At 39.9% G+C, this 25,875-nt stretch overlaps 1 protein-coding gene across 5 annotated transcripts in view; it reads right to left on the bottom strand.

The window, feature by feature from the left end:
* Nucleotides 1-25,875, bottom strand: part of SORCS1 (sortilin related VPS10 domain containing receptor 1) — a 468,886-nt gene that overhangs the window by 113,704 nt on the left and 329,307 nt on the right. For all 5 annotated transcript variants that reach the window (XM_074373660.1, XM_074373662.1, XM_074373663.1 and 2 more), the window contains exons 6-7: nucleotides 16,966-17,030; nucleotides 221-339 (exon numbers count right to left, since the gene is read on the bottom strand). In XM_074373660.1, coding sequence (XP_074229761.1) covers nucleotides 221-339; nucleotides 16,966-17,030 — 184 coding nt within the window. The remainder of the gene's footprint in view (nucleotides 1-220; nucleotides 340-16,965; nucleotides 17,031-25,875) is intronic.

Below are 25,875 nucleotides of genomic sequence, written 5' to 3'. Positions count from 1 at the left end.
ATAGACGTGGCCCTCCAAGCACTGCCCCAGGGAACTAACTACTATTATGTTAGTAGAAAAGCTGACACTTGGTAATGTTCCTTTTATTAAAAAATAAAGCTTTTTTTTTCTTTCTTTTGGCTTTTAAAGGATTGTAAGCAGGCAAAAGGGGCTGCATTAGGGACAGGAGCCAGGAAGGGAAATATCTTTGAGACAATCAGTGGAGGTGGATCTTTCCTACCTGAACAAATACGTAATCATCCTGGACAATCAAAGAGTCTGGGTCAATGTAGCCCGGGAAGGGTTTATGTCTGTTGGCCTCTGTGCAGTTGTGCATTCGGCAAGTCAGGTATTGTGAATCTGAAAAAAAAAAACCAGAAAAAAATGGGGGTGGGGTGATATACACACACTGTACTAAAGCCAGAGTGGGCATTTTCTATTCTCTTGCTATCTCCAATTCTTTAAACAAACCTCACATTTTCTATTAACTAAATTACTGTTGTTATTATTATTATTAAAATTACCGTTATTATTTTACTCACTTGTTATCAACACCACCATCACAATATCCCAGTGACTCTACCAGCCCTTGTCACCCTACAATACTAAATTTCCGTTAATCAAAATACTTCCTTCCAAACCCAAAGGAAAATATTTTCAGAAGTTGGCAATACTACTTGTGCTTTTAACCAGAAATTAACACCACGTTGTAAACTGACTATACTTCAATTTTAAAAATATTAAAAAATACTTGTGCTTTCATAGTGTTTTTTTTTCTCATTAATAGGCTTCACCTCCACACTCTGACCTCTGATAAGTCGGGAAACACACACATACATGCAATCATCAATCACCTCATGCTAGAAGTGCTCGTGTTATAAATAATGACGTTTCATTGTCAAGATAAAGATTTTTCTTCGACCAGTGACTGTAAGTAAAACAGCTGAGAAGAGATTCCTGACTCAAAAAATTTGCTCTCACTTTATAGATGAGTAAATTGAGACTCTGCATCTCACCTGAAGACTTTACAGCAGATGATAAACATAGCAGTAATAATAATTCTTACAGAGATTTGATCCCTATTGCTGGAAGCATTTTGTAATCAGGAGGCTATCTCTGTTTTTCAACCATAACTATTCTGCTCTCTCTACTAATCAGATGTCACTTCCTTACTTAAAACTGCCTTTGGCTCTTTGCATAAACCTTCCACCACCACCGCTTCAACCTCTCCTCAAGCTAATCTCTTCTCTCCTTGTGATACTTCTAATCTTGAGACAGGAAGTGGGCAGGGCACAGCCATTCAAGGAATGCTACAGCAATTAACATCAAAATGGTGAAAGATTCAACCTCTAGTAGGCCTTGAGGCTCAAGATGGTGGGAGATTTAACTTCCAGTAGACTTTGGGCTTCATTATACGCCCATTGTAATATATTAACATGGTGGATAACATGCCCACAGGCCCATGGCAGTCCCAAGGCTAGCCACAAAAAGCCAAAGAGTGGGAAATGGCCAACTTCCTGGGAATCCCAGCCCCTTCCCCAGACTAGTTACTCTGGTCCTTCCACTTGTTACTATATGAAGCCACTGAGCCCATAAAAACTGGCAACATGGTGCCTCTCAGCCACTGCCCCTCTCTCTTTTCCCTCTTTGGAGAGACAGCCTGTACTCTTGTCTATGGAGTGTGTACCTACTTTTACTCTAATCTGAGCGCCCAACCCCCATATCTCGTGGCCTTTCTCCTGCCTTTTGATGTATCTCTAAATAAATCTACCTTTACTCAACTGTGGCTCACTCTTGAATTCTTTCCTGCGCGAAGCCAAGGACCCACACTTGGCAGGGCACGTCCCAGGGGCTCAACTGAAGCCGGAGACACAGCCCTCCTCACGCCCCACATCCGTTTTTCCTGCAGCAACCTGACCTACTTTATGTTCAAAAATTTGGCCAAATGTCCTACCATGTCAGAAGCTTTTCACTTGTATTCCCTCTGCCTAAAATGGTTTTCCGCAGGTTGTTCTCAAAGCAGGTCTACATTTCAGCTTACTGGTACTTCTGAGGGTCTTCCACGATTACTTTCAATAACACTCCACCCCATTAATTCCCTTCATGGGATTTATCACACTCTAAAATCACCTTGTTCATGATTTATTCTGCCCCTCCCTCCATCAGTATATAACCTCTATGCAGATGGAGACCTCTTTTTTTGTTGCTGTTCCCTGCTATACCTCCAGATTCTAACACCATTCCTGGCACATAGTATGCAACAAATAAATATTACTTAGAACATGTCATTTTACTGGAAAAAGTGAATGAAAAAGGAATTTATTCTACCTTTTTTGATGCTTAGTGAACAGGTGACTTTGACTTTAGGATATCAGAGATGTATGAAGAAATTCACTCTTTCAAATGAAAAACTCAGGACATGATTATCACAGGAAATGGGAGTAGGGAATTGTATGTTGACTTGGATATAAGAATTCTCTAACAACTTCCCTTAAGGAAATTTCTAGCACTATTTTTTCCTTTTCTTTTTTAATTGAAGTACAGTCAGTAACAATGTGGCAATTTCTGGTGTACAGAATAATAGCTTGGTCATGCATATATATATACATATTCACTTTCATATTCTTTTTCATTAAAGGTTATTACAAGATATTGAATATAGTTCCCTGTGCTGTACAGAAGAAATTTGTTTTTTATCTATTTTTATATATAGTGGTTGACCTTTGCAAATTTCAAACTCCCAAATTTATCCTTTCCCACTCCCTTTTCCCGGGCAACCATAAGATTGTCTACTATGTCTGTGAGTCTGTTTCGTTCGTAGATGAGTTCACCAGTGTCCTCTTTTTTCTTTTTTTTTTTTTTAGATTCCACATATGAGTGATATCATTTTTCTCTTTCTGGCTTACTTCACTTAGAACTTGGGTAAGCCTGTATTCTACATGCAGTGCCACTAGGGGGCGGCATGCACATTTGCTCCAACTGACCAATGGCTGATGAAGTTGCTGATAAGCTCTAAGGAGAGGGAGGGAGGGGAGCTTATCTGCAATCTTCCTTTGTCCCTTTGCTTTGCTGCCATGTGTGGGGATGGGGATAGCTCTCAAGGACTTTAACCCATCTAGACCTGGTGAAACTAACTCCAAAGAGAAACTAAAGAAGAGTTTTCTCCTCTCCCTTCCCTGTCTCCTTTTTTAAGACATTCTTTCAGTTCCATTTTAGGGCATAAGTCATAATGTTTCTCCTTGAAGAGAACTTCTGGGACTCATCCCTTCCAGAACGGTCCTCCCTATAACACACAAAATGTTTATCTCACAATTTCACACTCCACCAGAACCTTTTACAGCTTGTAGTTGACTTTGGTTTTTCAAAAGGTAACCTGGGGTCATAGAAATGGAGATTGGCAACTCTGAGACCTGGGCTTGAGTTCTGGTGTGGGCACTTACTAGCTGCATAGTTCAAGGGAAATCAGTTCATCTTCCTGAGTCTTGCTACCTCCATCCATTAAATGAGGATGTCAATGCCAACTATCTTGTAGTTTGGCTCTAAGAATTAACTGAAATGATGTATAATCTAAATGTTTTGAAACTCAAAGTTGTTACTATCAACTATAATGTTCCTGTTTTCTCTTTTTTTCTGCATTTCACAATGATTATATCACTTTAGGACACATTGTAGGTCCTTAAAAAAACTGAATTTGAGTACATTTCTCTATCAGGTACTGTTGGTGACCTGTCCAATATGCATTCCTTACTGTCTCTTTGCCTCAAAAGCCAATACTGGATCTGTTGGCTCATCTGTCTTCCATGTGACTCAGAAGTTCTGATACATAGGGAAGAATCCTCTTGGTCTACACTCAAAGTCTTTCTCCTCCTTTAGCCATTGTTTGCTTTAGGAGAGGACTTTTTTTTCTTTATTGAAGTGTAGGCAATTTACAATGTTGTGTCAATTTCTGGTGTACAGCACAATAGTTCAGTCATATATATATGTGTGTATATATATACACATATAGTTGTGTTCATATTCTTTTTCATTATAGGTTACTACAAGATACTGAATATGGTTCCCTGTGCTATACAGTATAAACTTATTATTTATCTATTTTATGTATAGTAGTTAGTATCTGAAAATCTCGAACTCCCAATTTATCTCTTCCCACTCCTTTCCCCCCCTGGTAACCATTAGTTTGTTTTCTATGTCTGTGAGTCTGTTTCTGTTTTGTAAGTTCATTTGTCTTTTTTTTTTTTTTTTTAGATTCCAAATGTAAGTGATATCATATGGTATTTTTCTTTCTTTCTCTTTCTGGCTTACTTCACTTAGAATGACAATCTAGGAGAGGACATTTAAACCCAGTTCTAGTAAATAAGAAGTGAAAGAGATCTTTCAAGGGACTGCAGGGAGGCACAGCAGAAGACCCTCTTCAGCTATGGACAACACTATGTCTCAATGTGATGTTTGGGACTGCTCTAGCCTTCTTGTCTATGAAGGAGTCTTACAGTTAAGCTTACGTAATGAGTATGGCAAAGAGATGGAATGGACCAGTTCCCTGAAGACATCATTGAGTTACTAATTGTACTGAACCTGGAGCTGCCCTTTCTCCATGCTTGTTATGTGAGATAATGAATGAAAACAAATGAATCAAAAGTTCCTGATTAGGAAGTCTCGGGCTTCAAATTACAAATAACTTCCAATTAGAATTTCTAAGGCTGCCACCTAATAAGGATTTCTGGATGAATACACAGTGCTTGTTTTAGTTGTACTGGTGTCTAACAGTTTCCTTCCTAAGACCTCAACTTCTTCTTAAAAGATCCCTGAACAAGCATAAGATGGAAAATGTTAAAATAAACTTTTCATACTTATAACTCAATTATACAGAAATTATGAATATGAGGGATTTGGGGAGAAATTAAAAGAGCAGGGAAACTAATATTTGTTGAACATCTATGTGCCAGGTACTCTAAAGCATGTTCACATTTACTTACTAAGAAATTTAATCTCCACAATACCATGAAAGTATAATTTATCAACTGATTTTGCAGATAAAGAGAATAAAATTCAAAGAGATTATAGAAATGGCATATAGAGTTTCAAACTGGGTTGGCCTGATTCCAAATCTGGTTTATTTCCGTTATGTTGCATGAGAAACCCCAGCAAGTTTGGGACCAATTTTTATTAAGTATGCTTTAGCTTGTAAGTATCAATGGACACATCTAGAAAAAAAAAAAAAAGACCTGTACATTTATTTTTGTGTGTGTGGCATAAATTGGCAATATGGATCAATATTTTTTAAAATGTCTCTTGACCTCAGGTTCATTTCTGAGAATTCTACTTGAAGAAATAATTAATGATCTATGCACAACTTTAGCTACTTTGATACTCAACAGAGTTGTTTATAATTTAAAAAGTAAGAGAAAAGAAAACGGTCAACAACAGAGGAATAACTAAAAAGACTATGGAACATGCATACTTTGCTATTAAAATCTTGCTGCTAGAGAATACCTGAGGATTTAGAGAAATGCTTAATATATTTTATATCATAAAAATAGCTTACCAATTAATAATGTTGTATCAGTATTAATTTCTAAGTTTTGAAAAATAGAGCATGGTTGTGTAAGATGTTAACTTTAGGGGAAGCTGGGTAAAGCTGCATTATCTTGGTAACTTGTCTGCTTATCTAAAATTATTCCAAAATAAAAGTTTTTTAAAAGTAGGTTACCAAAATATGTGCATATGGACCCTATTTTGTGCAAGTGGTATATATATAGATAGCTACATATGTATGTTTGCATGGAAAAATGAATAAGAGATATATACAAAATGTCAACACTAGGACAGAGGCAGTGAAGTGAGAGAGGCAGATAACCGGTGTGCAAATCTCTGGTCAGCACCTCTCAGCCAAGGGAAGGGGCTGGGGGTCACGGTGGGCTTGTGGGATGCTACTTATGAGAATTAGAGAACCATCTCTAATTCCCCTGCTAGTTCTACCTTCCTCCATTCCCCACGCCACATACTGAGGCAGAGAGCTGTGCAATGAACTGTTCTTGGGCTGAGAATTACAAAATGCACAACTGAGCGACACAAGAAAAGCCCCAGGAAAAGGTCTTGAATCCATGTCTTGCTCGGAGTGGTTCAAAGTGAAATTTACAAGCTGAAGGGGAAATGATCAATTCCAAGCCTCCTGCCCCTGGTAAAGTACTCTGGTGTGTTCTCTTTCCTCTTCTAATGGAAACAGAAAGAAACTGGCTGCACTTCATAATGAGGGACCAATCACTCTTATTCCCCTTGGGGCTTGCTGTAATAGCATTAAGTATGATGAACTCTTTCCATATTCAATTCCGGTGAGTGTATGATGTGATTCCATAGGAAGCATCTTGTAATTTGGCATTAATTAACATCAATTAATGTATGCAACTGCGAGACTTCAGAATTAATTTCATTACTTTTCCCACACAGATGTTTTCCTTGCCACAGGTAATTAGGACACTATGCTGCTCTTTTGAAGCACCCTCACTTTCTGCAACAGCTGCTGCTTGGAATACTGCAATTCCCCCCTCCCCCAAATCTGTGCTGCTCCAGAGAAAGCAAGCTACCTTTTAAAGGCCAGGCTTGACAAATGGTAAGTGCTGGAGAGGTTGTGGAGAAAAGGTAACCCTCCTACACTGTTGGTGGGAATGTAGTTTAGGGCAGCCATTATGGAAAACAGTCTGTTGATCCCTTAAAAGACTAAAAATAGAGTTATCATATGATCTAGCAATCCCACTCCTGGGCGTATATCCAGAGAAAACTCTAATTAGAAAAGATATGTGCACCCCCAATATTCATAGCAGCACTATTTACAATAGCCAAGACATGGAAGCAACCTAAGTGTCCAACAACAGATGACTGGATAAAGAAGTTGTGGCATACACACACACACACACACACACACACAATGGACTACTACTCAGCCATAAAAAGCATGAAATCATGCCATTTGCAGCAACATGGATGGACCTGGAGACAGTCATTCTAAGTGAAGTCACAGATAGACAAATAACACATGATATCTCTTACATGTGGAATCTAAAAAATGACATAAATGGAACTTATTTATAAAACAGAAACAGACTCACAGACATAGAAAACAAACTTATGGTTACTAAAGGGGAAAGGCGGGAAGGGATAAATTAGGAGTTTGGGATCAGGAGATACAAACTACTATATAGAAATTAGATAAACAATAAGGACCTCTTGCCTAGCAAAGGGAACTATATCCTATAGCTTGTAATAACCTATAACGAAAAAGAACCTGAAAGGGACTATGTCCAACTGGACTGTGCTCAGTGGAAGTTGGGGCTGTGATCGCAGCCCCCCAGTGCCGCCCCCCCCCCACCAGCCCCACTCACCGTATCTCATGGAACCCAGCTGTGAGGTCCTACAGACATTTCTATCTGAGACTGTGTCTTTCTTTATATTCACTTTTTGGTTTGTGTTAAAATGGGGTTTTTTAAAACACCATGAAAAATATTCTCAGTGTATAATTAATAGATAATAAATATTCTGGGCAGGCAGGCAGTGTGAAGCAGTGGCCGGGAGAGAACTGAAAAATAACCAGGACTTCGAGGAGGGCATGGAAGCCACCTTGGTGCCCAGAACCCAGAAATGCTGAAGACACAAACTTGCTAGCAACATCGCAGAGCTTTGGGCAGGAGTGAGAAGGAAACGGGTTTCAGTGGGTCAAGGACAGTAAAGCCCTATCAGATCTTGAAGCCAACAGCCTGATTTTTAGCATCCTTTTGTGGTTCTAAAATCCTAATAACCCCCATTATATAGAGAAAAAGTCTGAAGCCTAGTTGGGTAAATGATCTTCTCAGAGTCACACAGCACCTGAGAGATAGAGCTTGGATCTGAAACTTCACCCAGCAAGAGGGAGACCCTGCACAACAATAAGGCTGCGTTGCTTTATTCTAGCAAATCTCTTGATCTTGGTCCAGTGTAACTTTCTAAAAAGGTGCCTTGTATTGTTAGCCTTCGGACATTCTGGAGGCCATGATCACTACAGGGAAAGTTCTGGGATCATGTATTTTTGCCAAGCACAGGGCTAGGAATTGGGGGCATGAGAGAGAACACGAGGGCAGAGTACTTTAAGAGAAATAAAGAAAGTCACTCTCCAGTGATGATGCAGTGGGGTGAGAGTGTCCTAAGAGAGGTCCAGGTGAGGGGCATCTAACCTTCATCTCTCTCCATGGATGGTCCACTCTGTGCCTGGGCTTCTCCTGTGACTCTGCATTTATGTCACTTTGCATCTTACAGAGTTGAGGGAGCACTGGGCTGGAGCACAGGGGCATGAGAGACAATGAGAGACAGGCTTGGGGAAGGCCAGCTGGCTGTTTTGTGGAAAAGCCAGGCTAGCACTCCAGTTTAAGCTGAGAAAAGGCACAAAGTTAGCCACAGGGTCACACCCAGCCATGGAAAACTGAGAAGCACATTTGTTCCGGTAACTTTCCAAACTGAGTTTACAAAGAAAGGAGGCAGGGTGGGAAAGGGAGAGGGACAGAGACAGTGAAAAGGGCAAATAGTAACAAAGAAAGAAAATAGGAATGGAAGTGGAAAGGAGGGAGGGAAGGAAGGAAGAAGTGAAAGCAGCTTTGTGCATGAGGGAGAAGGTACACAGAATGTCCTCTCCAGGGCTTTTTGGGGGGAGGGATGTACAATATCTACTTATATGTGTTCATGTGTTCTATGATTAATTACTATATATGCTGTATGTTATATGGGTTATATGACATATGTTATATGATATAAACGAACTTCTTTACAAAACAGAAACAGAAACAGACTCACAGACATAAAAAACAAACTTAAGGTTACCAGAGGTAAATGGGGGGAGGGATAAATTAGGGAACTATCTTCAATACCGTGTAAGAACCTATTAAGGAAAAGAATCTGAAAAAGAATATATATATATATATATATATATATATATATATATATGTATATAAATACATGTATATATATATGTATATAAATTCATGTTTTCTGTAAACAAGAAACTAACACAACACTGCAAATCAACTATACTTCATTAAAAAAAAAAAGTCCAGGACAGAGGGTCATTTCAAAGGACAGCCTCCAAGACACATGGGTATATTCAGTCCATTATTTCTTTACTTACTTTCTATTTTTATCACTCTCAATACTGAATATCATACTTGGAACATGAAAAATGTTCAATAAAGATCAATAAGGCACACCCTCTGCCTTTCACAGTAGGATAAACAGAAAGAGATGACACATTGCTGGCCCTCTCTATATTCCAGTCACTTCACCCCTTGCTACACTTCAGCCAGGCCAAGCATGCCCATACTCCTTTACACATGCTGTTCCATCTGTCTGCAACGCTGTTCCACCCGGCAGACCCAGCTCTTGCCCTTACTTCCATAAGGACTTTGCCTGAAATACCAAATGCCACTTTAACAGAGATTCCTTCTTTGGTCACTCCCTCTCCTCAATCAGTCTCTGTCTAGACTCTGCTTTGTTTTGCTTCCTAGAACTTACCACCACCTGCAATATGCATTTGTTTATAATCTGTCTCCCTATCTAGAAGGTAAGCTCTATGAGAGCAGGGCCTTTGCAACGTCCCCTACTATACTTCATTCATGCCTAGAAGAGCACCAGGCATACCACAGATGTCCAACAATATTTTTCAAATGCATGAACAATAAATAGGTCCAGTTTGAACCCAACCTGGCTTCAAATTCTAGTCCTGAGGTAATGGCAAAAATATTTAATCACTGTAAGCCTCGTTTTCCTCATAAAGTTAGGAAAATAACAATAGGACCTGTTTGCAAGAGCTCTTGTAAGTAACGCAGCTAAAAAAGTATCCAGTGCAGCAGCACTCGACAAATAATAGGAACCTAACGCACATTACTAGCAGCCTCGTTGCTTGAGAACATCCCTGTTGCTTGAGGGCAGCGTAAAGGGAAGAATGAGTAAGCACCGAGATCTTTATGACGCTACCTTTTGTTTTTGTTTTAAAGCAGGAGTCAGAAGTATGAGGAATTTTTCAAAGCGCTAGAAACTGCCGCACACACGTGCTATATGGGCTGGTGCTACTGAGTCCTGGGGTAGCCTGAGGACCCAGGAGATACCCAGTCCTTTGTCCCAGAGTTAAGACCTGGGAATGGCAAATCTCTCTCGCGCACTTCTGCGCTCTCATCCTCGGGGTGGGAGGTAAGGGCACAGAGCTCCTCACAAGTGGGCGGCTCGCGGGATGCAGGGAAGTGGCACATAATGGATACAAAGGGCCCAGTCTGAAAGCTGCCCAGCTGAGCCCGTTACTGAACGGTCCCTGTCAGGTTTTTCACTGCTGTGTGGGGAGGCCTGTGTTATCTCATTTCATGCTTTTCTGGCCGGTTTTCAGGGCTGTCTTTAGGCTGCTAAATCAGAGAGGCCAAGTTGAAATCAATAGTCACTGAAGTCAAGAGACGTTTGCAATATGAAAAATGGGGTCGGAAAGACAGTGTTAGAAAGACAAAGTGCCAGGTGTCGCTGGACTGGCTAAGCTGGGATGCTTGATCTGGGGACAGGGTAAGAGAGGTGAGAACGCACTTGGTAAACATGGTGGGGAATGGTGGGGAGCTATCAGAATCTGAAGGTGACCAGAAATGGAAACTTCCAACCTCCTCCCAGGCCCCACCCTAGAAGCTATTGATACACTAACTGATGGACAAAGAAGGCAGATGAAGGTTATGAAACATGGGGTCTAATAATGCCAACTGGTGTACCGTCGTGGGACTTTGGCTAGAGCAGGGCTGGCAACTTTGATATTTTTTAGATTTGCACAAAAATGCTGAAGTATTGCTCTTCTCTAGAACATTAAAGAGATTTGAGATCTTTTGAAGGAGGAAGTACAAATAGCCAAGAAAAATAAAAATTCTTAACCCCACTCCTAATTAAGTAAATGCAAATGAAAACAATAAGGATATGCCATGTTTCTGCTCATCAGATGGGTTATGTTTAAAAAGATCTTTCCTAGTGTCCTGGACTATTGAGGGCTTGCAAACACAGGCATTCTCATATCCAGAAAGTCTGCAATGATACAACTATTTCAGAGGGCAATGCGACCACATCTACGGGAATTTCAAAGGTATGTACTCTCAGACCCAGGGATTTCCCATGGGTAACTTTGCTTTCAGCAGTGCTTGCTGCTCAGACACGTTTGAATGCTTACTAACCAAATAAGATATACGTGCATATGTGAAGGTATCCGCACTGTTTGAAACAGCCAGACATCTACATGTCCGTTAATGAGATAGTGATTAACAGAATTACAGTTGACTGTATAATGGGGGTTCTTACATAGTGATCAGCCATGAAGTAGGTAAATTTATATGTGCTGATATGGGAAGATTTTTAACTCGCTATCATATTCGCCCCACGCTGAACCTGGCATAACAAGTTTACAACATGAACATCTGAGTGTGGATGTCTGTCTACATACATACATGCTTATCTGTAGAAGCCCAAACAATTTCTTAAATAATATAGAAGAAATATTTTAAAAAAACACAAGTCTTGGGAATGGGAAGGAAGGTCAGGAAGTGGATTCCACTTTCCACTTGATGGCTGGAGTACTGCTTATCCCTTTTATGATGGTCGTTGCTACTGCTGTTGGTATAAAAGTCATTACGGCTTAGAGTATAAACTCACACCACCTCATGGCTGATATGCCGAGGACTGACGAGAACTGAGGTCTCCATCACCCCTCCCAGTATTTCAGCAGTGCTGGCCTTATCCCAGCACTGATATGCATGCCATTCAATATGGAAATTGATGGGAGGAGTAGAAAACCAGAAGTAGAAATGAGAGGTCTAGTTCTCACCCACGAGCAGAATTAGTGGGATGGTCGTTATACAAAGTTGTGAGTTTCCTTTAATTTTTATCTCGGCTTATAAAATGCTGGCTTGAGGCTCATTTCAGAAAGAGTTTGGGGACACTCATTTTCACAGCTAGTTAAAGGGTCAAGGTTGTTTTTCCCCAGTGAAAGAGATCAGTCCTTTGGCAACTTGTTACAAGGTTAGTTACCCATGCAAATAGACACAGAGGCCAGTAATTGTCCCCTGTTCCCTGTCCCTGCTAGCACGGGTCATCACCAGTACAGAAACATTCAGGTCACTGGCCAGGCCTTTCATTTCAAAGTGAAAAGGAGAAGCAATAAAGCTCAAACTTGGTACTGTAACTTCTCTCACAAGATGATGCTAACAGATGAGCATAAATAGAAAACTGTGCATCCGCATGTAATTATCATGCTAAGAATTCTGATAAAAGTTATGTCTCTTTCCTCCAACTCACATATACATACTACGTGGCATACAATTTTAGGGAGTCAGTGAGTTTCTCATGATCCTCCCTACGGGACTCTGCACACCTCATGGTTCAAGGTCCTTCTTCAAGAAGATGTACTTTTTTTTTTTTTTTTTGCATTATTTTTTATTGAAGTATAGTCAGTTTATTATGTCGTGTCAATTTCTGGTGTACAGAGTGTTTCAGTCATACACATACATATATTCGTTTTCATATTCTTTTTCATGATAGGCTACTACAAGATACAGAATATATACTTCAACAAAAAAAGAATGCAAAATACATACATACATACATAAATAAAAACTTAGAAAAAGAAGATGTGCCCATACAGTGACATGCACAGATATTTATTTATTCAGTCAACACACACTAAATGTGCCAGGCCCTGAGCTATATTTTGTACTTAGAACCAAGATTAAATAGGACAGAGGTTTTCACAAGGCTTTTCAACAATGTCAACAGTTTGGTTGACATTTTCTCTCTGACTACATACACTACAACCACACACACACGTGTACTTATATTAGGTAGATCAATAGAATGTAGATTTCCTTTTTACTATTTCAGTATACTGGGTAGCAGTTTTAATGTATTAGGTGTGTACAATGTGTGTGCAATTCACACACACACACACACACACACACACACACACACACACACACACACACACAGTATTTAAACAGTAAAATCTTTGTTTCTAGGATGAGGACCTGTCAGTTTGTCCTCGGCTGGATGCTGGGGCCAATAACAAATGCCAGACCCAATAAATACGTTCAAAATGTTCCAATAATACTTCCTGTGATTGATTGTAAGTGAGGTTGCTCTTTCCAGCTTGCTTCTCAAGGCAGAGAGATGATACAGGAAAGAATAACACCCTTGTCATGGCTGTAAACTATAACACCCAGATTTCAGAGCTCAGTTGACAGGAAACGTCTGTGTCGCTCACAGACCCTTATAAAGCAAAAGCTTTCCAGAGTTCACCTGCCCTCAAATATGGAGACTTCAACTGAAACCGAATTAATTATAAAACTGTAATCTAGGGAGATGTGAAACGAGACTAAAAGTAAACTTCAAGTAACACACCCAGCTAAACATTTGCAACTCAACTCACCCCGTGGGGATGAGAAAAATAAGCAAGAAGGGATTTTTTTCCTATGTCACATGCTCAATGTGTTGGCTACGAAATGCCTAAACCCATTAAAATTTAAAAAAAATTACTTGTTCAAAGTTAAAAAACATATATATATTATTTTGGCATATAGCCTACTAGACGTATGACCTAGAATATAAACAACAGGTACTATATATTTAAATTTTGTGCTAAACAGTAATGAAGGAATGGAGAACCAAGAGGGACCCCAATCACAGAATGGGGAGAGGAATACCATGGAGATACTGGAATTCTTAGAGCAACTGACCAGCCTGGAGTCTGATTTTGATAAATACACTCTCAGTATATTTGCTAATAACTTGCTACACTGACCTCTCTGTGTTCTTGCTTTCCTTCATCCTCCTTTCTGTGTCTTTGACCTGAAGCTATGGTTACTGACTCTTTTGGAGAGAGAGAGACAGACTTACAGAGGAAATATGACACCAAGAAAATCTTTTTTTTTTTTTTGATACTCAGGGCAGGCGTTATGCTTAGATCCTTTATTTCAATTGGTAGGTCTTTTTTTTTTCTGTTATGTTTTGACAGGGATAACTTTTCAAATTAAATCCCTTTATTGAATTTTCACTCTTGGATAGTTTCTGAAGATGCTGCCTTTGCAAAAAAGTGAAATAAAATAAATAAAATTAGAACTGATATATTTCATGCCTTGTGAAAGCTGAGCCTGAGATGACAGTCTGGCATTATCAGCCTTCATGCCTGCAAGGAGCACGGGAATAATGTTGGGTGAGAGAAAACGTGTGGATCAGGGAAAGCGATGGCCTTGTTGTTTTCAGGATTTGGGTTATGTGGGTTAGATGCCACAAGCCAGAAAGCAGCAGTAGCCCCACAGCTTGAAAATAAAAGCAATCTGGGATGCTACCGATTCCATGCAGAGCTTCGTAAACAAAGGGTGTAGTCATGGGAGACAGACCCTAAAGCTCTTTCATTAGTTTTTCGGTGTGGGACTTTATTATTGTAAGCGTGTTCCACAGACCAGTGGCATCGGCTTCACCTGGGAGCTTGTTAGGAATGCAGACTCTTGGGCCCCTACCGAATCAGAATCCACATTTTAACAAGATCCCTAGGTGGGTCGAATGCATGTTAAAATTTGAGATGCAATGCTCTAAAATTTTCAGACAACCTAGGAAGTGAGCTTAAGTAGCCAGCTGGTAACTCTGACAACTGGTCAACTATGCATTCATTCATTCAGTAAATATCTATTAAGCTCCATCTACATGTAGACACTGTGGCATGGGCTGGGCATGCAATACTGAACAAAGATATCCCTGATCCCTGCATTCATAGAACTTATTAAAGGCTGGTGCAGAGGAAAAGTTGTAATCAAATAATCATGTAAATGGAATGCAATTTCAAGCTAAGATGAGCACAATAAAAAAAAATAAAAGAGCTGGATGAAAGCAAACAAAATCGACTGGTTTAAATTCCGAGTTTAAGAAAGACTTCCTTAAGAAATGGATGCTTTCCCTGGTTTTGATAAGGGTTCTACAGTTATACTTATGTTATTGTTGGGGGAAGCTGGATGAGAGATACAGGGAACTCTGCACCATTTTTTTTTTTTTTGCCACATCTGTGTGAGTCTAAAATTATTTAAAAACTAAAAGTTAAAAAGAAAAAAATGGATACTTAAACTGCGATCTGAATGATTCCCCAGGGATGAGTTACACTGAACTGGTTGGGATGGGGGAAGAAAGAAAGGTATTCTAAGCAGAGGAAGCAGCAGGTATTAGAATTGGTAGGGAGACACAGAACCTTGCACGCTCTGAGAATTGAAAGCAAACCCAAAGGCCTGAAGGCGAGGAGTGAGGGGAGCGCAGGGTACAATGAGGAGTCAGGTAAGGTGAGAACTTTGTTCTCTACTATTAGAGCAACGGGAAGTAAAACAAAGCTTTAAACAGACAACATGGCAACTTCCACCTAAGGAAAAAGACTGTTCCAGCTCTTATGTAATGAGAACTGGACCTTGGCACCCAAGATAATAGTATCAGCTCTGGTCACCACCAGAGAGAGCCCACTAAAGAAGTGGGAAAGATGCTCTAAACTGTTGAGATTATTCTATGTCCCGAGATTATAAAGGAGAAAGGAGATGGTCAGCTTGGACCCTGGTCTGTCCCCCACTGATTCTGCTGGAGGATATATTCATTACCCCCAAAGGGGAAAGAACACAAAAAATTTCCCAGGGAGTGCTAGTAATGGAGTAGCTGTGGTTTCTGGAGAGTTTGGATGGCAGGTGTGACCAGCTTCTTTAGCTGGAAGCTGGTAAACGATGGGTATTTCCTGCCTTTGCATCAGAAGAGCTGAGGACGAGAAGACAGGCACAGTGTTGGTGATGATGAAGTTTTTGAATCGTGAGTGGTATTTCTGAAACAGAGGTCTGAACAATGAGATCATTACTCTCTGGCTCAGTGCTGAACAACCTCCACCAGCCTCACTGCTCAGCTGTAACTGAAGAGTCCATTCTCTTCCTCTTCTCTACACTGGAGATCTCTTTCTTTTTGTCTGGCTTTTCTCTCTTCATCCATTTTTCTTCTATACTTTCCCCTTTTTCTCTTTTCCTTTATCCCTTTCACCTGCAGCCCATCTTGCACCTAGTAGTGCCCCCATGGGATGCATCTCCCTTCTGGAGATCCTCAGGACCAAAGAAGGGGAAGGAAGTTCATGTCATTGTTGTTTAAATGCATTACTTAAGCTTTCTATGCCTTGGTTTCCTCATCTGTAGAATAGGAAAAACTACCTGCAAGTTATTGTGAGGATTAATTGTGATGAAGTAGAGAAAGCCTTAAGCGTAATTCTTGGTATAGAGTAAGTGCTCAGTAAATACTAGCTACTACAGGGATCATTATTATTAACTTACTTAATTTACATTGAAGAAACAATGGCATAAAGAGTTTAAGTAACTTTTTCAAGATCATACAATTAGTGAGGAGAATTTTCAAGTCATTCAGACATGGGTGTGGATTCTGGACCTGCAACTTTCCTCTCTATATATGCAAAAGCCACAATGTCCCCAAGAAATGCAGCCAACCTAACTAGAGTTGTACAGAACCAGCAACAGACTTTTTCCTTGCATTGCATATGATGGAGACACATGGGATCAATCTGTTTTCCCCATCCTACCCAAGTGCCTTGTGAATCTCCAAATGAGACAGTGAGGCATTGCCTGGATGATATCTGATAAAATAAGGAAACTGAAAGAAAAGATCAAAACAAAATGGCAGCGACTGCACAGTAACAAGTGTTTACTTTAGAAATAGAAAGTTTTGGAATTTTACCACCCGCGAAGAAAAACTCCTTCATTGAATGACAGTTGTCAAGAATTATTAAAATAATTCTAGGTTACTAAGGACCAAAGAAGTCCTCAGGTCCAAACGATTTAGATTATCGCCACTGTGATTTCCCTGAACACAGATGCAGTTCATGGCAGATTAAGAAAACGAGTGTTACTATTAACATTACGGAAAAGTTGATTTACTTACGACCATCCACAGTTCTGGCCTCAAGATGCACAAGATCTGGTTCCTTGTTCGACCCCATCACAGACCTAAACAATGGAAAAACATCAATGTTAATGACATCCCTTATGCCTTAGAGATGCTCAGCTAAGCCCACAGGCGAGTAACACCCACAGGATTCTAAAGCCACAGTCCTTGGACTACAGCTACTGTATTTATTTATATAGCCTGACAGCAAAATTCCCATTTCAAATAAAGATGATAATGAAACCTTTATTTGATGAAGGCCAGGCTTAACTCTGGAAAGGATATCGCGTGTTATTAGCTCAGACTTGCAAATCAGTCCCACGCATGTCATATGTGTCCTCCTGTAACAATCTCACCGACAGTATATTAAACTTGCAAGACTTATCAGGCAGATGCCAGGCAGGCTGCTTCAGCTGGGTGATTTGAACAGTGATTTACATAGCAAACTGATCTAAATTCATCTTTTCATTTGCAATTTGCAGAACTACCTAGTACGCTACCCTATGAACAAAACACATAACGCAACTAATGCAGTGGCCAGAATAGCCCAGAGTGACCGTCCTTCTCTGTATTACTGAACCTGTATGGCAGGGGAGCAATGCAGATGCACTTAACTTTATGATATGTGCCAGAAACCATATGTGTAAGTAAAACACAAGTCTATTTAAAATGTCTTGAAGGCACATATTACTTAGTCTTATCTTGCAGTGAGCCAAATTAAAGATAAAATAATTATTCTGTTATAGAAATAATATGGGCAATTATACTCCATCTCTGAGACTTTCACACAGCAAGATTAATTAAACTCAGGACTGTCTAGAGTTTTTTTCATCAGCACTTGCAGAACTTTCATTTAATCTGTTCCATTTCCATGTGGAAAACAGTAACATGCCTTAACAGTAGTCTCCCTCTGCCTGCCCCGAGCCACCCAGCCCTGCCCTCAAGTCCATTTGAGAAAGGGCAGATGTTACAAGCGCTCATTACATTCAGAACCCAGTGTGTTACCCAAGACCCATCTTGCTTTTGCCGCCCCATCTCCTGCCACACGGGAAGAGTCACCACTCCCTGAAAACGCCTCCTTCCTTTTGTCAGCCCTCTCTAAACCTCTGTGTGTTTTTTGCTTCAGTCTGAAAAGCCCTTCTCTCCAGTGTCACCTCATCTTCTTGGACTCTTATGTTAAGACACCTCTGAAAAGTCACTCCCTCCATTTTTTCCCAGCAATATCGGGAAAATTGCTCTCTCCCTACCAACAAATATTTCTCCTTTTACATAAATCCTGTAACAGTTTGTTATAAAGAATTACTTTTGTATCTTTCCCCTTGTAAAAGCAGCCCCTCGTCCCCTTCCATACCAAACTGAGAGCCCTTGGAGGAGCTTTGTTTTATACACATTATATTCATGTGAATATATGAAAAAAAATGTCTGAGCTATAATATAATAGATAATCAAATGTTGAAGGAATGAAGGAAGAAAGGAAAGAAAGGAGGGCAGGAAGATAGGGAGAGGGTATCTCATGGTATCCCAGCTCTTTGAAATACGTAAGTTAATCATCGTCCTGCAGGCATTCCCAGAACTCTTCTTATTTGAACTCATCTTCCCAACTCAGACTCTGAAGCCTAGGTTAGCCTAGTCTCTCTTCATTTTAAGAAGTCTCCTTAAGGCCCCTTTATTATCACTGTCAGTAGCTTTTCTTTGATTGATACACGGCCTGAAATTCAGAGCCTATGCGTGAAACTCTAAACTCTGCTTTCTTCTTCTCCCGGGAAGCAGAAATGTCCTCACCAGGGTTTTATAATTTCCCCCAAAGAGACAGGGGGCATGCACTTGGACATATCATCTGGTTAGAACCTGAACATAGGCGGATGGTGACACTTTCACCATCATTTCAATCAAGCACTGTAGCGACTGCTTGTCCGGGATGGTGGCTCTCTACTTCCCAAATGAAGCATTGATGGGCCTCACAGGTGACCCCTACTGACAAGGCCACAGTCATGAACATTATTAAAAAAAAAAAAAGACATAGTCCTGACGACCCTCAAACTAGAAAGCTCAGCAGGTAACTGGGTTTGGCAAATTATTAGTAAGTAGTAACATGCTGTTCACCTCCCACCCTACCTGCTGCAAGTCTCTTCTTTGAAATGACTAGTACTTATGATTCCCAGGCGAAGGCTGGCATCCCAGACACACACTGCTGCAATCGGCATGCAAACCTAATCTGCTTGGCTTGTGGTTACTGCCAATGGGAGGCAAAATGATTATCTTGCATACACTTGGATCTTTCCACGTGTGCATGACCCCAAATCAATAATAATAGTAGTCTCTTAAGATCTTTTATTATCTCTAAAGGCAGGAACTGTTGGTTCAAGGGACATTTCCCGCTTATCAATTAATGAAAAGACACAGGGTTAAAACAGAGTCCTTAGTCTTTCCGAAGTCTACTGTGGCTAACCGACTCCCTCCCCCCGCCTACAATCTTTCCCGTGTATAGTACAACAATGCAACAGCAACGTAAAACTTCAAAGTCAGACCACAGTGCTTCCAAGCATTTTTATTTGCTGATGTGCTCGTCCTTCTTCCTGGAGGCCTAAGGCTGCCTCTAGATCTGTGGTCGCAGATGATAAAGAATTATCACTGCTTTTACTTTGTGGCACTGGTAAGTTCTCAAGAGCTGAAGCCAAATGATGTTAAATGTCTGCAGAGGTGCTGGTTTGAAGGGTGCCGTCACTCCTTGCAGAAGTACATCTCTGCAGATGACCTGCAAAGTATCATTTTCTAGCCCATTTATACATTTTAGTTGAAACTGTGGTGATTAATGGTTTTGTGTGCGTTTTAAGACCAACTATTGAGCTTCGTGATGATGATGATGATGATGATGATGATGATGATAAGTGGTTGCCAAGGGCTGGGGGGACGGGGAAATAGGGAAAGAATGGTAAATAGTATACAAACTTCCAGTTATAAGATGAATAAGGTCTGAGGATCTAGTGCATAACACGGTGACAATAATTGATAAAACTGTACTGTACAATTGCAATTTGCTAAGACAGTTGAACTTAAGTGTTCTTACACACACAAAAAAGGTAAATATGTGAGGTGATGGATGTGTTAACTCGATTATGGAAATCCTTTCACAGTGTATATATATATCAAATCATCACGTTGTCCACTTGAAGTATAGTATAATCCTAATTGTCAGCTATACTTCAATAAAAGTAAAAAAATACTAAATCAAAGGAGAGCAGCATACACATAAAATTTAATCCAAAATGTTCTCTTGATGGTCTTATTTTTAGAGTGAGATCTTCGGAGTGGCTTCAAGTATCTCAATTCAATCATGTAGGTAACTCTGACTTCAGCTTTGGGCATCTTTGCTTTATGCTTCCAGATTGCCCTGTACACATCCCTGTCATGGTTCATGATGATTTGCTGGATCTCTCTGCATAAATGCTGCTCTTCCTTCACCGAGCTCCCCAAAGGCAGGTGCTGTTCCATTTTTTTTTTTTTTTAATCACTGCATTCTCTGTGCATATGAGAGTGGAGAAAAGAATATTGCCTCAATAAATATGTAGAAAATTTTACACTGGTCAATACTTAATATAAAATTCAATATATTGGATTGCTCAATTCTGGGACTCAGAAAGAATCTCTCTATAAAAGTGAGAAGGAAAATTTGGGACCAGATCCTTTAATTACATAAAAAGAAAATAGGTGGCTGTATCTTGTGTATCTTTATATTGCCTTTACGAATAATTGGGAAAATGAAGTCCCTTCTTGAGCTGAATTTCATGGAAGTAAAGGAACATTTTTATGTTCTTGTATGTACTGGGGCCTCTGCCTGGAGTAACCTCTTACCCTTCCTCTGCCTTCTTAATTCTTAACGGTCTGTGGCTCAACCGCAGATGAGTGAAGCTGAAAACAGTCTTCTCAGTGGGGATGCCACTTAAGCTAAGTTGGTTTTCCCTTCTGAGACTTCCAGAACAGTGCACGTACTTTTGCATAGCATATATCAGACCGTATTTCAAGTGGTGACTCATCTATCTATCCCTCTTATTAACAGCCAAGCTCAACAACAGCTTCCTGTATTTCTGTGTCAGGTACTGTGGATGGCACATATATTTATTCAACGTGAGTTTTATTGAATGCTTTTGGATAAAGGAGAAGTACATAATCAGCCACATTAGCATTTATCAACGTATCTGTATGCGACATTGGGTAAGTTACTTAACATCTCTGTGCTTTTATTTTATTTTTTAAGGATAAAATGAGACTAAAATAAGTTTTCCTAGAATATACATCTTAAAGCACCTAGCATTTTCCTGGCACACAGCAAGGGCTCAGGTTACAGCTGACTTCTTTCTTCTCTTCTTTCCCTTTCTTACTTAGGAAGGTAGGTGGGGAATATTCATCCTTACAGGAAAATTAAAATTAATGTTGGTAATAAAAGCTTCTTGGGATATCATGGGTATCCCATTAGCAGAAATGCTTTATCATCATAAATCAACAGACCAAATAAGAGTCAGTAGCTCTGAGATCAACTATACGGATAAATAAAATCACTTATTTGTTCAGTGAAACATTCCAATGTCCTATTATATAATAAAAACAAGGGCTACAGATTCCCTGCACACACAAGCTTTTTTTTTCTCTCAAATTTAAAAAATTTTAAATTTATTTTTCTTGGGGAGGGGGATTAGGTTTATTTATTTATTTTTATATTTTATTTTATTGCTTTTTAAAATGGAGGTACTGGGGATTGAACCCAGGACCTTGTATAAGCTAAGCACACACTCTACCACTGAGCTACACCTTCCTGCCCCAAAACCCCATACGAGCTTTAGAGCAATGCAGGAGACACTGATCCAATGAAACAAGGATTCTAATATTCTAGGTGGTATCTGAAAACACAGGAGAAATGAAGGTCCAGGAAGCCTTTAGAGTAGATGCATTGAATCTTAAAGGATATGCAATAGTTTGATCGATGGACAGACAGGGTGGAAGAACATTCTCTTCGGAGATAAAGATCAAGTAAAAAGGACAGAGACAGGATGATCTATCCAGGCATTTACTTGTTAGCCAACATGGTAGATCTAATGTTCTCAAAGCAGAGCAGAAGATAAAATGAAAATTTAGGCACTGTGAGCACCATGCTAAGGTTTTGTATTTGGTGCTAAAAGCCATGGGAGGCCAATGAAGAAAGTCAGGCACTTAAGTGTATAAATAACTAAAAAGAGGCACTTGTGTCTCCATCTATCTCTGCGTAGGTCTCCCTGCCTAGGGAAGAGTACAAGGTGAGAGCTCTCAGGTCATGCTGCATCCAGCTCCGTTGATACAAACAAGACAAAGGTAGCCTCATGCCTCTACCCTTCCAGTATCTTAAGCTGGTGTTCATATCGAGGAGCCATTCTAGAATAAAATCTAAGAATTATCACCGTCAAGGATGCAATGGAAACACTCTCTGATCTAGTGCACGGGTTGTTAGCAGCTCAACATCACCCTTCTGAAATGTAATCAGCCCAATGCAGCCTTTGTCGACATTTTCTACAAAGAAACTCAAAAATGTCACTAGTTTATCATTCTCCTGGCATTTTGTCTGCGTTTATACTGGCTTAATATACTGCTCAATAAATGCTGCGGAACCACAACATGTCCTGATATAGATAACCACAGAGCAAGTATTAAAAAATCAACACCAGGATGGGATAGCACCCATTTAATCAGATTTAGATTTGCAGCTAACGGCCTCCAGAGGAATGAGGAGGGATGTGCAAAGGAGCGGACGCTGGGGAGTTGGAAACACCTGCCCTCCTCCTGTTCACCTGAGATGAATATTCACGTTCCCGCACGCTCTCTCACAAATGAAGCCCACAGAAGCCAGGGGTCCTGTCTGTTAGAGAGAAGTGCTGGCACATATTAGCAGCTGGACACTCTGATTTCCTCTTCAGTAGTCAAGGCTTTCCCCTTCACTAATGCTACAGTTACGCTCTCAGGACAAACACTGTCAGGAAAGTCCTGCTTAATGCTGCAACTTTAACTTTCTCGAACAAAGTAGCTTAGCCTGAGGTCTCAGCTCCTGCCCACGTGGGGAAAATGAGCTAAAAAAAAAAAAAAAAAAAAAAAAAGCAGCCTGAAGGTGGCATGTTAACCCCTCCCTTAAGCCTCAGAAACACCCTTGCTGGCTTTCTTCTGGTCTCCATACTGTTACACTGGTTTTCCAGAAACAAAGGTAGCTACTACAACTAACAAATAAATAGACAGACAGATAAGTAAAAATGATGCTAAGTTTCTCGAATGCATAATGGCTGCTGAGATCAGCATGGCCAGAATCCTTAGGCTCATTAAATTCTGCATTTTATCATCCTTACGTCCCAAGCCAGAGCCTGACAGTTCAGTTATATGACATCTAAAACAAAATGTAGGGGAGAGAAAAAGACAGACAGACAAAGAGAGAAAATGTGTGTGTAGGAGAACAAAGAGAGAAATGGGGTGTTTGACCCAGAAAGAGGGAAGACATAAAATAAAGCTCAGGAGGGTCATGGGAGGTGAGGATGTTTGCTGCACAAAGTGCTGGGGAGAAATAAAGCTGAAAGTTGAAAGAGCGATGAAAATGATTGGAAACAGACAGCATGTCTCTCCAGACAGAGACATGACCGGGTCTAACCTGGTCAAGACAAATCATCTTGCTACAGGGCTTCCCTCTCCTTCCCCATTTTCCCTATTTGTAATGCAATGATTTTGCTTCTTACACTACTGGTTGCATTTCCTGTTTCCTCCTTACTTCCCCATTCTGATGCCCCCCCATCTTTGTCTCTGTTCTCTCCTGAATTCAGATGAAGAGATCTAGAGACACCAGGGAACCTGAGCAGATCACCAGCCTGATCCCCAAACAGAAAACACAGTGCCAATGAGATGCAGAGAAATATATTTAAAATGATCAAAGAGTTTGGGATCGAGGTAAAAGAGGAGCTCACAATATTTTTTTAATAAGGCTTCTTTTTATCTTTTTAAACTGTAGTGCTATCATACCCTCTGTGTTTTCAGCAACTTGTTAATTTTATTCAATAATATATCTTGAAGACTGTTACATGCCCGAACACAAAATTAATGAGAGAGATCTCTAACTACTTTACTGCAATATGTTAAATGAAAATACCCAATTTATCTAACTATTGTCTACTGATTAACCCAAAGCAAAAAAAGCACATAAAAGGAAAAAATGCTACTGGAAATACACATTCAAAATTCATAATGGGGGAGGGGAATAGTTCAGTGGTAGAGCATGTGCTCAGCATGCACGAGGTCCTGGGTTCAAGATCCCCAGTACCTCCATTAAAAAATTTCATAATGGTAGCCGCTTCTAAGAGGTTTTAAAATTGGGGGTAATAGACAAAGTGAACATTATACTTATCAGTAATTTAAAAACATTACTGGAGGATATATTTATGCATTACTTTTAATATTAATAAACCTATACTATTAATAAAAAAATGCCTACAGTCAGGAAAACAAAGACTAAGAGGGGATGCAAACAATGTGTGCAAATCACAAAGGGATAGAGAGAAGAAGAGATAAGGGAAGTCTGGATGAGGAAGAGACGGGGAATTTTCTTAAATTTCAGAATACTTACAACTCTGATACCATCTTACTAAGCATGCTTGGAAAGCTAAAGCTGTGAAAGTATAACAGGAAAAAAAATGTGAGGGACACCAGGAGGTAGGTGTGTGTGCTGATCTTAAATTCAGAATGAGAGGAGGAGGATGTGAAAGTCCTGACTGGGACTGGAGGGACCATATCAACAGAAGACAAAGAGAAGAGAGAACTTCCATATCTGTTAAGGACAGCGAACTTCAGACTAGAAGGCAGAACAAATATGAGTGCAAAGGAATTGGAACCTGAGAATTTTGCTGCCGGAGACAATCTGACCCAGAGAAACTATATTCCATAAGAGAATCCCAAGGGCAGCAATCTCTAAATTTTTCGTTTTGAACGCATGAGACAAGGGGGAAAAATGGGCACATACTCAATACTTCATGCTATTAGTAGTAAGTTGTGGAAATGCACCAGAGTACTTAATAGAAATCTAAATAGAAGCAAACAGAAAGTCAGAAATTCCAATATTTTCTCCCCACATCTCAATGAGTCATCTTGAGGTGGGTGCTGGCTGCAGGTAACTCACCATGGAGACCACTGCTCTAGACTAAGCATTCCTGGGGCATCCTTAACACTTAACATTCAGCAGGGCAGACAGCGAATCTTCAATTAAATTTTTGAATGAATTAATGAATTCAACAAATATTTACTGAATACCAACAGTATGTTAATGTTAGTTCTAGGTTCTGAGGGTTTAGCAGTAAATGAAACAGGAAAATCCTTGCACCTCATGAAATTTACATTTCAATAGAGAAGACAGGGGGAGATATAGATATAAATCAGGTGTATATTATATATATCATTTCTTGAAAGTTATGTAGGATAAAATACATATGTTTATATAATGTTTCAGTAGAGAAGACAGAGAGTGTATAAATATATAATATAGGAGGTGTATATTATATATATCATTTCTTCAAAGTTATATAGGAAAAAATATATATATGGGGCTTTAACTACATCAAAAAAGACTATTGTCAAATAGTGTTGATCAATAGCTGATGTCCATCTGTTAAGTGTGGGGCTGATGTCACACAGGCCCTACGAGGCTGTGCCCTTGTTGGTGTCCTGCTCATCAATTGTCAAAAACTTGGATAAGAATACATATTGTGTCTAGAAAATTCACATATTAACACAAATGCCGGAAAAATAATGATGAGATAAGAGAAAGGCTGTGTTAGCCCTGAAAGCAATTTACTTGCCTAAGGTCACACAGCTAATAAATGATACAATCAAATTGGAATCGAGGCTTTCTAACTT

This window comes from Camelus bactrianus, chromosome 11 (assembly GCF_048773025.1).
Source record: "Camelus bactrianus isolate YW-2024 breed Bactrian camel chromosome 11, ASM4877302v1, whole genome shotgun sequence".
NCBI lineage: Eukaryota > Metazoa > Chordata > Mammalia > Artiodactyla > Camelidae > Camelus > Camelus bactrianus.
The sequence above is the reverse complement of the archived record's forward strand: the minus strand, read 5'-3'. Positions and strand labels throughout refer to the sequence as shown.